At 39.6% G+C, this 13,233-nt stretch overlaps 1 protein-coding gene across 1 annotated transcript; it reads left to right on the top strand.

Annotated features, from left to right (window-relative positions):
• Positions 1-571: 571 nt before the first annotated feature.
• LOC148820914 (tubulin beta-4B chain-like) lies at positions 572-9,985 on the top strand. Its single transcript, XM_088931607.1, has 4 exons — positions 572-794; positions 5,117-5,225; positions 7,430-7,540; positions 8,567-9,985. Exons 1-4 carry the CDS (start codon positions 738-740, stop codon positions 9,622-9,624), a joined length of 1,335 nt encoding a protein of 444 aa, XP_088787733.1. The 5' UTR covers positions 572-737; the 3' UTR covers positions 9,625-9,985.
• Positions 9,986-13,233: the final 3,248 nt, after the last annotated feature.

Raw genomic sequence — 13,233 nt, 5'->3', positions numbered from 1 at the left:
AGCATACGGGTGCGCTATGGCTGCCTTCGCATCATCCAGGTGTGTGCTGCACATTGCTGCAGGGGAGTCCCCATTACCTGTAAAGCGCTTTGAGTGGAGTGTCCAGAAAATCTCTAAATAAGTGTAAGGAGTTCTTATTATTAATCACTTTAAGGAAAAATATTTGCTAAAATCTAGCTGAGTGCAATCATGTGACACAATAATATAATTCAATCCTTTAAATTTATTGATGTAATAAATCTCAGTATGTAGTTAGAGAACTACTTTTTATAGTTTTTTTTTTCCCAAAAGACAAAACAAGTCCTGCTGTTGACATTTTTTGTTTCTTTCAGAAAGGAAACTGAAAAAGCTAGTCTTGTGTTACCGGGGACAGATTTTATTAACCTAGTGTCAAATTCTGAATAAATGTGCAACAATACGATAAATACTGCAGATTAATTTACGTAAATAGCGTTTCCAGTATTGTATAATGTGTAATTCAATAAGCTTTAATAAAGAACTAAACCTCCATGTAGTCTAGCGGTTCCCTTTAAGGTTCGTAGTTGCCATGGGGATGACGTCATGCTGCAGTAGAGGACCAGTACATTTCAGTACATATGAGCGCATATCAGGGAGAGCTGGGCGTGAGAGCTAAAGAGACTAGTGGCATCCTTCTTCAGGTGTTACAGTTCGCGTAAAATAATAATATTAAACAATATCAGTGGCAGCATTTATAATATCTGCTCTTCGGGATCAAGATGCGTGAAATAGTTCATCTGCAAGCTGGGCAATGTGGAAACCAAATTGGAGCCAAGGTAAATACAATACAAGAAAGCCCTAGCGATAATGCTGTCCGAAGAAGAAAAGGCCAAAATTTAAATTACTACAGTTGTATTGTTTAATTAATTTACTTTTCGCCAGATGCATTTATTTCCATCTTTTCACGATGCGAAGTTGATAACCGATTGGATGAGTTTGTCAAGTATGTAGAATTGCTAAATCAAATTTTCTGAATTCTCAGATTGTTCCAGAATCTAAATCAAAGCGGCGGGGCTCGGTAAAGTACAGGAGAAAGGGTACTGTAGAAAATGGTGGCTGTTCTCATCCATCAGGGTGGAAAAAAAAACAACTCGGGAATGTAGCACAGGCTGTTACATTTTAATTATTTGCATGTAGCTAGTTTTTCGTAATCAACGAAATTATGAAATCGTGCGTTCGGTTGAGATTTTATTATCTGAATTTTTCAGGTCGGGGAAGTGAAAAATGATTTACTACACAATTAGCTTGATTATGTATTTCACGATTGAAAAAATACATGCAAGACCTTAAACAAACTGCATATTATCATTCATAATTTTGTGCTCTTATATGAATAACAAAATATTTCAATGCAGAATTTTTACGAGATAAAAAAAACGAATAGAAAGACCCATTCTGAAAGATGGAATGTGTCATTTTCTGAAGGATAAAGGGGAAAATAAGATGTTTCCTGCTTTTTTCATCTTTTCGGTCTGCACAGTCTCTGTTATAGATTCAGCATTGACCTCTTTTATTGTACGATTAATTCATACGTTTTTGTCCGTTATTTTTTCTCTTTTGAATAATACAATAACATTTGAAATCATTGCGTTTCTTGCATTTCTGGATTGAAACGAATCAACGTTAATTCTATTCTTTGTTTTGTAGCTGAGACCAAAAACCATACTTAACAATTGGAGGATAAAATATTTGCAGTGAAACGCGCTTTGATATGATAATCAGTCACTGCAGGGTGCGAGTGCGGTGTGCAACTACCGCCACCACACGGGTTCCAGTGACCCGATTACATGCAACCGCCCCGTAAGGTACCACGAAATTTAATTGACTAACATCTCTGTTACCTTAAATTTATCAGATTAGAACAAATGTTCTGCTGGCTAGCAATTTTTAACAGCTTCATATCCGCAACAGTTGCGCCTCTCTTTGGCGTAGGTTGATACTGAAGGGCCAATGAGCTTTGCAGGTTTTCGCTATTACAAAGCAGTGATTCATCCCCTGGCACACATAGATACTGTAAATGCATTTTTTGCGGTACACAAGCCCCTTCTCCAGTATCTGTATCCTGAGAACATAAAGTATTAGTAATATTTTAAGCAAAAAAAAATGAATTTGTAATCTTAAAACAACCCCTTGATTCCCACGTTGACCATCTTCTGTCTCAAGTGAATACATACTGTAGAACATTACAACATAATATTTTGGTTACTCCATAAAACATACATATAATCTAAAATATCCAAATACCCTTATAGTACCCATACATGAAGAGCTCAGAGAACTTGTTAAACTATTCCAATTATGCTAATAATGAGCACTTTTAGGTCGGAGCCCATTTGCACTGCAAACTGTAGAAACACCTGCCTATAGCCTATACAGTATAGGATTGTATAGGATTGGGAATCCCTGCTTTAAGGTCAGAGTACCGTCCAGAGAGCAACTGATTTTTTTTTAATAACTACAATGTGCAAGCCAATCACATTCCAATATTCTTTGCGGTGGACAGACCCAAGAGTGTCATGATCATGACACAGCAGTTATGTAGTTGTTTGAAAAATGAATTGCACAGATTATTGATTTTAAATAGTTATTATAATTAAACATTTAGTTGATAATATCCTGAATTGCTGGTTTTTGAACATTACACAATTTATTTAGAACACCAGATGCATCAGGGATTTGCAGGGACTTCTGTTTGGGAATCTGCTCTTTGGAAAAGTTTTGTGAAGAGAGCTATATCAAATAAAATAATTTACTGATTGGAACAGCTATGAAAAGATGTAGTCTTTAGTACTGTTTTTGAAACATAGTGGTGCCTGTCTTTCTGACCATGTATCTCTATTGTCCTTGTGTCAAAAATATGTTCCTTTATCTTTGGAAAATGTTTTCAGGTGTTCCTGTGAGTTCAGCTGTCAAGCACAATAGGAGACATAATTGATCCAGAATTGAATTATGGAGCTTTAACATAGCCAATGACAAAATAAGTTTATGAATATTCTTTGTGCTGTTGCCTTCTCATATGTAAGAATATATGTGTGGTGAGACCAGAAGTGCTGGCCTGTGTAATTCCTTATTTGAAACACCTGTGTGCAATTCCCCATTAGTAGGGTTCATGGAACCCTAGTTGTAGAGATTCTCGGTGGTGGCCAGCATAAAAGAAATCCAGAAATGAGTAGGAGAGCAAGCTACAGTATGGTTTTCTTGAAATTGTATAGTTGTAGTATGCTAATCCCAGCATAATTGTGGTCTTACATTGTTCTGGTGGAAGATCACTTACAACACTTAGAGACTGGTATGTAGGAATAGGATATCTGTTGGATCAAGGGCTTTTTCTGTGTCTTTCTTAGTAGTAAGATTGTCAATAAGCACCAAAGGCACTTCTTTGTTTAAAGAGTTTCCTCTTTGCATAATCACACTTTTTCTTTTTCCTTTTATTGACTTGAACAGTACCACAGGCATTGAGACAAACCGGCCTTCATTTGTGAAAAACACACTTATGCACCCTCTCTGCCACTACCTCTGATGTACTATGCCCTACAGAAGATGGCAGCTTCATCTCTCAGCTGTCAGTGTTACCCCTGAGTGGCATCTGAGCCAGCAGATCATTTTCCTGCAGACCACGAGTGTATCTTTCTGCAGATGGAATGTTTATTTCTTCCTGGAATTTCTCATGTAGCCACTGCTGTCTGAAAATAATTACACAGATGGATGGATGGTCCTGGAATGCTGCAGTGACCCTCCTGCCTTCCAAAACATGGCTTGTTCCTCACAGAGCCAATTTCCTGGCATCTGTTTTCTGGACAGGCTAACTTTAATCATTATAATTAGTTGTTGGCCATGTATTATGATAGGACACTCTTATATAGGGAGGCTTATAATAATAATAATTGATTACACTTATATAGCGCTTTTCTGGACACTCCACTCAAAGCGCTTTTAAGGTAATGGGGACTCCCCTCCACCACCACCAATGTGTAGCATCCACCTGGATGATGCGACGGCAGCCATAGTGCGCCAGAACGCTCACCACACATCAGCTGCAATCTTTAATGACCACATTGAGTAAGGACCTCGGTTTTACATCACAGCCGAAGGACAGCGTCTGTTTACAGTATAATGTCCCCATCACTATACTGGGGCATTAGGACCCACATGGACCGCAGGGTGAGCACCCCCTGCTGGCCTCACTAACACCTCTTCCAGCAGCAGCCTTACTTTTTCCCAGGAGGTCTCCTATCTAGGCTCACACCTGCTTAGTTTCAGTGGGTTGCCAGTTGTGAGTTGCAGAGTGATATGCCTGCTTATGATATTTACTGTATAAGGTTTTACAATAAGATACCAACAGCAAGCAGGAAATCCTCACTGTGATACCATGTACTGCATTAATTAAAATCATTTTGTCTCATTTTGGCAATATCTCGACTCAAGTATCAAACACTTCTTGAGCTTGAGCTCAATATTCAATTATTGGTTAGCATTGCCTCCTTGCAGTGGTGGATTCAGTTCTGGACCTGGAATGCTACCTGCATGGAGTTTGTATGTGTGTTCATGTGTATTGATCCTGGTGCATATGGTGTATCATTCCTTTCACCCATTGCTTGTACAGCTCCCCTGCAACCTTGAATTGGGTTAGAAAATGTTTGTGGTTAGAAAATGGATGGGTGGACAATGCAAATCAATTACTCAGCTAGTCAAGGTACTATAAAGACAACTGTAAAGACAAGTGAATTATCCTAATTCACTAAAAGGGCCAGTGTGGTGGCTCTGTGGCTAAGGATCTGTGCCAGTAGCTGGAAGGTTGCTGGTTCGGATGTTGTAGCCGACAGAGGAATCGTACTCTGTTGGGCCCCTGAGCAAGGCCCTTAACCCCAACTGCTCCAGGGGTGCCGTATAAATGGCCGACCCTGCGCTCTGACCCCAAGCTTCTCCCCCTGTCTGTGTGTCTCATGGCGAGCAAGTTGGGGTATGCAAAAAGACAAATTCCTAATACAAGAAATTGTTTATGGCTAATGAAGTGATCTTATCTAATTGTCTAACTAGATATTTGCCTTATTCCACCAGCATAGTTCCTGGCATTATGAACTCTCTGTTTGTCTGGTAGTTCTGGGAAGTCATCAGTGATGAACATGGCATTGACCCAACTGGAACTTACCATGGAGACAGTGACCTGCAGCTTGAGAGGATCAGCGTCTACTACAATGAGGCCACAGGTAACACACAGGTTTCCTATGCTCTTTATTTCTTCGTTTTGCATGTGTTACTACTTCCATGACTTCATTCAGTCTCACCCATTTATTACTTCTAATGTAGGATCATGCAAATAAAATTACATTCATTTACATTTCATTTTAAATTACTCTTATAGCATTAGTTTGGTCCCTATTATTGAAAAATACCTAATCATACTATAGTCCTATAATTAAAACATTTTGTTTTTAAATTTGTTTTATTTAAGCATAGAAACATTTTGAATTTAAGGCTCACTAAAGTCTTGTTCCTTATAATTACAGACCAAAAGACAAATGATAAAAACAGAAAAAATCACTGAACAAACTATATTTTTGCCATCAATCAGAAAGAGAAGAAATCTGTATTAAGCAGCATATATTGATTTACTAATGGATAAAGACCGTTTGTCAAGCACAGCCCTCAGATGGCAATAAATGGGCACTATGGTGGTTTATAGATAACAATGGAGAATGAACAAAGGCCAATTTGTACATGTGCAGAAAAAAGACTAAGATATATTCTCTAACAGTGTCTAAGTCAGCGAAGCATGACTGTGAGGGGATGTTGTCTAGGATACGGGTTTTAAACTCATTTGCTGTGCTGGGATAGAGTTGATCTGGAACTACTTTAAGATAACCATTAACATGATAAATTATAAAAATACAAGGCTCAGCCTACATCCTGTACAAGTATTGTTTCTTTGTAGTATTGCTGTTGCTTTTTATAATAACGTGCCTTTATATTGCAGTTAACTTTAATTTTAACTTGACTAGATGCTGGCTTTACTGTCCCTTAGAATATGATTATTACCCTTTGAATACAATATGTTTTTTATCATTTTTACTCATAGTTATTTAAAATATTGTAGTTGTGATTATTTAACACTATTGAATTCGCTGTTCTATTGAAAATAATAGCATTCTTCAATTGGTGAAAATATAGTAATCAATATAATTCATAGCACAGGAAGGAGCCTGTGAAAGTTTTGATTATTGGTATAATCAGATTATATCAGACTAAAACACAATTACAACATCACAAATGTTTAAATATTAAAACTGACAAGTACTGTAAACAAAACCTGGTTATCTGAGTTTCTGTAGTATATAATTTATCTTATTATATTATTAATGTAAGATGTGTTGTGTTCCTAAATTGACCATATATCCATGAAAAGTGAAGGCAAAGATATTTTCAGCAGTTTAAATTAGTTTAAAGGACACAATTTGTTCCTACAAAGGCTATCATTCGGAACACACTGAATTGATATGGTTTAGTATATTATATTTTTATCCAAGGAGAGAAACTTTGTACATGACCCTGGTTTACGCAATCCCAGCTAAGATTGAATGTTAAATTCTGATGTGTGGTGAGCGTTCTGGCGCACTATGGCTGCCGTCACATCATCCAGGTGGATGCTGCACATTGGTGGTGGTGGAGGGGAGTCCCCATTACCTGTAAAGCGCTTTGAGTGGAGTGTCCAGAAAAGCGCTATATAAGTGTAAGTAATTATTAATTATTATTATTAAATTCAGGCTATAGAAACAATCAGACAAACTTTAAATTCAGATCTTTATCATTCCACTTAGGAGAACGTGATTTTTGATAGGTCATTTCATTTCATCTTCATGTTTTATTGTGTCTTCACCCATATTACAAAGTGGGCTGAATGATTATTGGCATCCTCAATAAAGATGAGCAAAAAAGAAAATAAAAATATAGGCTTTTATTTTAATACAGTTATTTCAAAACAAATGTCTTTTTGATGAGTAACACTATTTTTTCCAAAAAACATAGGCATTAGAAGTATTGGATCCCCTGTTTCTAGTACTTGGTGTAACTGTCTCTGGCACAGATAACAGCACAAAGCCATTTCATGTAAAGGTTAATACGGTTGGAGAACACATTGAGAAGAATCTTGGACCATTCCTTTATACAGAGATATTCCAGGTCCTTGGTATCCTTATGGACTGCCCTCTTCAGTTGAGATCACAGGTTTTCAATCAGGTTTATGTCTGGAGACATTTGTCTGGGTACTTTATAGATATAATGATAATGTTATGCAAATATACCTATTGCTAGAGTGTTTAACAGAACCTGTAGGCTATACAGGAGGCTGTCAAGTTTCTCTTCTACACCTATACAGAGAAGGCATCTCCTGATTATCTGTTTTTCTGGATTTCAGGGGGAAAATATGTCCCAAGAGCAATCCTTGTGGACCTGGAACCGGGTACCATGGACTCCGTGAGGTCTGGGCCTTTTGGTCAGATTTTTAGGCCCGATAACTTTGTGTTCGGTGAGTAATATTTTTATCACACTTTGACATGTATTAAGAAAATAATAGAAAATGAATAAAGTCATTAGTTAGAATTTGATTTATTACTGAATTTAATGTCTGACTACAGCCTAAAAACTGGTGTGGAAAATCCCTGTTTTTGGCTGCATGAGTCAGGAGACCTTCATACATAGACCACTGCAAACACAGCTGTTTTTGAAAGTTCAGGTGGTTTCCTAGTTTTATTTTTTGAAAGGCTTTAACAAAACAAAACAAAATACTACTTGGTAATGTAAAATAAGTAAGCACAATTAATTCTTTCTGATCAACTCCCCCCAGTCTTTTGATTACCTTATGATGTCTTACTGCTCCTTACAAACTGAAACTGCTCCAAAAGGTTTGCTCCCAACACTATTAAATAAATTAAGAAAATAAATTATTTACTCCATGTGAAAATTAATTAATATTTCCAGTTCGTATAATCATTGACTACTAAACAATCACTTAATCTATTTCAGGAAATTTTTTTAAGCTGTATTTTTGGCATCTTCTTGTGGCAGGCCAAGCTTATCACAATCCTTTCATGGGACCATCTGCCACACTGGATAAAGTGTGAAAAATGATAATTTTACACTAGCTCCACTCCCTCCGCTACAAGCTGCACACTTGTAGCTGCCTCCCTGGTTCATTACTTGTTAAATAAGGGAGGTTGTGGCAATGTTGATCTTTGGCCAGGGCTGTTATTTCTTATTCCAAGCAAATTAATGCCACATACTAAAGCATTAAGTATGCTATCCCTTTATATATGTTGGCTCATTTTGCTGTAGTTAGAAATTGACTGGTAAGTCAAAGATATGACTAAAAGGTTCATCATCTTTTTATTTAGCCTATGAAATCAATAACCAACCAAAACCATGCTTTGTTCATATTGTGAAGTTAGTGTGGATTGCATAATTCAGGGCAGGAATTCCTTGACAGTTTTTCATTAAAATAAATACTTTTACATTGTGCTTTAAATGGATGAATTTGTATACATGTCCCTTCCAGGGCAAAGTGGTGCTGGAAACAACTGGGCAAAGGGACACTACACAGAGGGGGCCGAACTGGTCGACTCTGTTCTCGATGTAGTTCGGAAGGAGGCAGAGAGCTGTGACTGCCTGCAGGGGTTTCAGCTTACCCACTCTCTGGGTGGAGGCACTGGGTCTGGCATGGGCACATTGCTGATCAGCAAAATCCGGGAGGAGTATCCTGACAGGATCATGAACACCTTCAGCGTCGTGCCCTCACCTAAGGTCTCTGACACCGTTGTGGAGCCTTACAACGCTACCCTCTCGGTGCACCAGCTGGTGGAAAACACAGATGAGACCTACTGCATCGACAATGAGGCTTTGTATGACATCTGCTTCCGTACGCTCAAGCTTACCACCCCAACCTATGGCGACCTGAACCATCTGGTTTCTGCCACCATGAGTGGGGTCACCACGTGCCTTCGATTCCCTGGCCAGCTCAATGCTGATCTACGCAAACTGGCTGTCAACATGGTGCCCTTCCCTCGTCTGCACTTCTTCATGCCCGGGTTTGCCCCCCTCACCAGCAGGGGGAGCCAGCAATACCGTGCTCTGACAGTTCCCGAGCTCACGCAACAGATGTTCGATGCCAAAAACATGATGGCGGCCTGCGACCCCCGCCATGGCCGTTATCTGACTGTAGCTGCTGTCTTCCGCGGAAGGATGTCCATGAAGGAAGTAGATGAGCAAATGCTCAACGTACAGAACAAGAACAGCAGCTATTTTGTGGAGTGGATTCCCAATAATGTGAAGACAGCTGTCTGTGACATTCCACCCAGAGGGCTTAAGATGGCTGCCACCTTCATCGGAAACAGCACGGCCATCCAGGAGCTGTTCAAGCGCATCTCTGAGCAGTTCACCGCTATGTTCAGGCGCAAGGCTTTCCTGCACTGGTACACCGGTGAAGGCATGGATGAGATGGAGTTCACTGAGGCTGAAAGTAACATGAATGACCTTGTGTCTGAGTACCAACAGTATCAAGATGCCACTGCCGAGGAAGGCGAATTTGAGGAAGAGGCAGAAGAAGAGGTTGCATAAAATCACATTGTCAGCCAGTGCGGTCTCTTTCTCTTTGTCTTTCTGTAAGCCTTGTGTTTTGTTCTTGGAAATAGGTGGTTTTCCATGATTAGAAGTCTGGATGTTTTTCCAAGTTCTCCCTTCCTTTCTTCAAGACACATCCACACTGGAATCTTTCACCTACCTTCCCCTGCTATAGTAGTCAAGATGGTGTAGCATAATACTGTGATGTTTTGTTTTGTGGGAAATGAATGCACTCAAAATTCTTTGTCTCTTCATGCCTTGCAGAAATGAAAAGGAAACGCAGTAGTGGTTAATCTTTCTTGCACTTGATTAAACAAGATGTCAGTATTGCTTCAGCAGAATAAAGAGGTGAAACAGATTTTTTTGCAGTCCTCCTTGTGATTTTATTCTTTACTCCAGTCCCTTTGCTTGGCTGAAATCACCCTCTAGATGGCAGCACTAAATCAGAAAAAGGAACAGAAAAATGCTAGATAAGGAATATGAGTTCACATGTATCTGAATCTCTTGAACCTGAACCACATTAGTTTAATTCATTTTAAATTATATTTTAATCATTATACAATATTTGCTTGATTATTGTAAATTTCCATTCAAATACCAATAAGGAGATTGGTTTTCTTTATCTATCAAAATTTGAAATCACAGAGATGTCATTCAATCCACATCATTCTGTAAAATCCTTTTACCAGCAGAAAACAGATGAAGACATCTTTCTCTGAAATTCATCAGAGTGCCTCTTCACATGGCACAAACAGCAAAACTACACGTCTGAAAGGAGGACTGAAATAGTACTACCCCCATATAACACTGCAGGTTCCCAGGTAATTGACTGGCCATAAGGGTTGGTTTTACACAGTAGGCTTTAACAATGAAGTTTTAGCTCATCAAGCACATCCTGGCAGCGGCTCCCTTGCTCATTACTATCAAAAGTGAAGGAGTGTTCAGTCATCCTTATCTTTACAGTCAGACTGCCATTCTCTCAGCTTGCGTCAAATAAGCTCGAATTAATTTGACCATTGATTTCATTAGGATCTAATGGCACTACTGTGTATATATATATTTTCTAATAAGAATAGGTGGCATAGTGCTGTATATGGAGAGAAGGGAGCAAGTAGCCCAGGGAGGAGAAGAAGGAATGATGAGGTGGTCTAGGAAAAGATTTAGCAGAAGGCATAGTGGGTCGCAGCAGAAATAGTTTGAAGAAGTTCAAGTCACAGCTACTTACTTACTGTAAGCTTAGTGTTATATATTTACCTATGCTTTTTACCTCAAATTATTCAAATTACTTACATAACTTCAAAATTGGAATGAAATCAAATTGGACCTAACATCACCTTAGCTATGCTATGTAATGGAGCTGTTAATAAAGCAATACATTAAGTGGTTTAAGCGGCTATTATAGTTAAATGTTTTTTACACAATTGAATTATCAGGAATTTGAAAAACGACTTAGAATGCTCAGTTTATTTGCTGACAAAGCCAATGTAAGGAGCTTAGAGCAAAGGAGAGTATTAGGAAACAATATTTTGAGGATTTTAAGAAATCTTCACATTGCATGAAAGGATCTTTAAGGAATAGATCATGAAAATATTAAAAACTGGATATTAAAAAAATCAGTGGCAGGCATGACTGTATAACAATGTCTTTTTTTTAAATACTAACAATACAATTGGTAAAATACTCTTATTGTATGTAGTGGTTTCAGATAACAGCCTTTCCAATCTCAAATGCAATGTATAAAATCAAAGCTGTATGAATCCAGTGTTTTGGATCCATTTCCAGAAATATTTCCTCAGCACAGGGAACAGCAACTTATATTAAAATTTGTATCACCCAAGATGTAAAACCTGAGAGCCATTGGACTTTCTATCATAGAAAAATTACACAGATCAGAGAACAGAGTGCATTATAATTTGGCTGTTTGTGCAAAGCTTGAAATAATAGCTAATAACCCACATGCAAATAAGATCACTGTCACCGGGAGGGCAGGAGGGTCGCCCAAGTGAGTCCTTTTAAAACAAAATGATGGCTCAGCCGCAATTGCACTTAGGTGCAAAAGTGATAGTTTATTAGGACAGTGCTCCCCACAAACAATTATATATAGCAAAAAAAAACAAAAAATGGAACTTAATACACACACAAAAAAAACAAACCCTTTCTCTAAGAAATAGAGACCAGGAGTCCTACCATGCTTAGGTCCTATCAGCTCTCCACTGCAGCTACAGTATAGCGAGACTAAACCCCTACATTTAACAAATACATCTGTTCATCCACCCCCACAGTAAGTTCTGTCATTGGGTATTTCCTTTTATCTCCATGTATGCACTGTACAGATGTTTGGTTTTCAAAGTTGATTCTACTATCCGAAACCAGGGATTTTTTTACAAGAGTCATTGAAGTGCCAGTGTCCAGTAAAGCATTTGCTTTCTGACCATTAATTAGAACAGAACAATTTGCAAAACTGCTAATATTCTCCTCCTTCTTCCCACCCAGGAATGTCATCCTCTCTTGGGACATAACAAAACCTAGTCAGTTTTGGCTTGTGCACTGGGCAGGCGGAAGCTTTATGTCCTGGCTGCTGGCAATAAAAATAGACCAGGCCTTTACTAGTACCACGCAAACTAGGGTCCTTGACCTCCCCCTGTGTCCTCCTTGCCTCAACTGTCACGATTATAGTTCCCCCTCCTTAAGGGTGCTCCAGCCCTTTCACTAGACTTTATTCTCTGCACCTGTTCCCTATTCCCAGCCCACCTTAAAAGCCAGGCGCTGACGCTCATCCGGGCTCTGCATCTGATTTCCATATCATGCGAGTCCGGGACCAGGAAGCGCCTGGTCCCGTTAAGGTTTTAACCTCTGTTCCCGTTCCTGTTCCCCGTCCGCCGGTTCCGACCCGGCCTTCGTGGTTTTTATCTTGTTCTGATGGATCTCCTGGTTTTGGACTTACCCTTGCGTTTTGGATTATCCCTAAGGACTACTCTCTCGGATTGTTCGCCTCGGCCACACCTTCCCCCGTGCACCAGCGCACCTTGGACACGCCCCCCTGTCTTCAGCCCCGTATTCCTGCATGACGTTTCCCTAGTGTTCCCCCACTCCGTCGGACTGTGTCGTCCGCATAGGGTCCGGAAAGAACTGTTCGTTACATCAACAGAGTTACCTCTGGGCTCTTGATTATCTCTGGTCCTTCTTGACACAGAAGATGGATGTCGTGGATGGCCCCCTTGTCGCGCGTTGATATATTGCAGAGCCAGATTGGCTGCTGTCAACATATCGGCTGGCTCATGCTCTTTCACCCAAGTCCTGGTGTCATAGGGGAGGACACGTAGCAGCTGCTCCAAAATAATGCCCTCGCCAGTCTCCTCTTTGGAACACTGTTCTGGGCGAATCCATCTTCTGTACAGACCCCTCATGCGGTAGTAGGTTTCCGTAGGCGTTTCTCCTGGAGAAACTGTGGTCATCCTGAAGCGATGTCTGTATGTTTCTGGGGATATGTCAAATTTAGTAAGTAGCGCCCCTTTCAAGTCACTGTATATGTTAGATCGGTCCTCATCCATGGCACTGTAAGCCTCCAAGGCCTTGCCTGTAAGCAGAGGTACTAGCCGACAGGCC

The sequence above is a fragment of the Atractosteus spatula genome, chromosome 14 (genome assembly GCF_055471065.1).
Source record: "Atractosteus spatula isolate fAtrSpa1 chromosome 14, fAtrSpa1.hap1, whole genome shotgun sequence".
Lineage (NCBI taxonomy): Eukaryota > Metazoa > Chordata > Actinopteri > Semionotiformes > Lepisosteidae > Atractosteus > Atractosteus spatula.
Note: the sequence above shows the minus strand (reverse complement) of the source record. Positions and strands in the feature narration are given on the sequence as shown.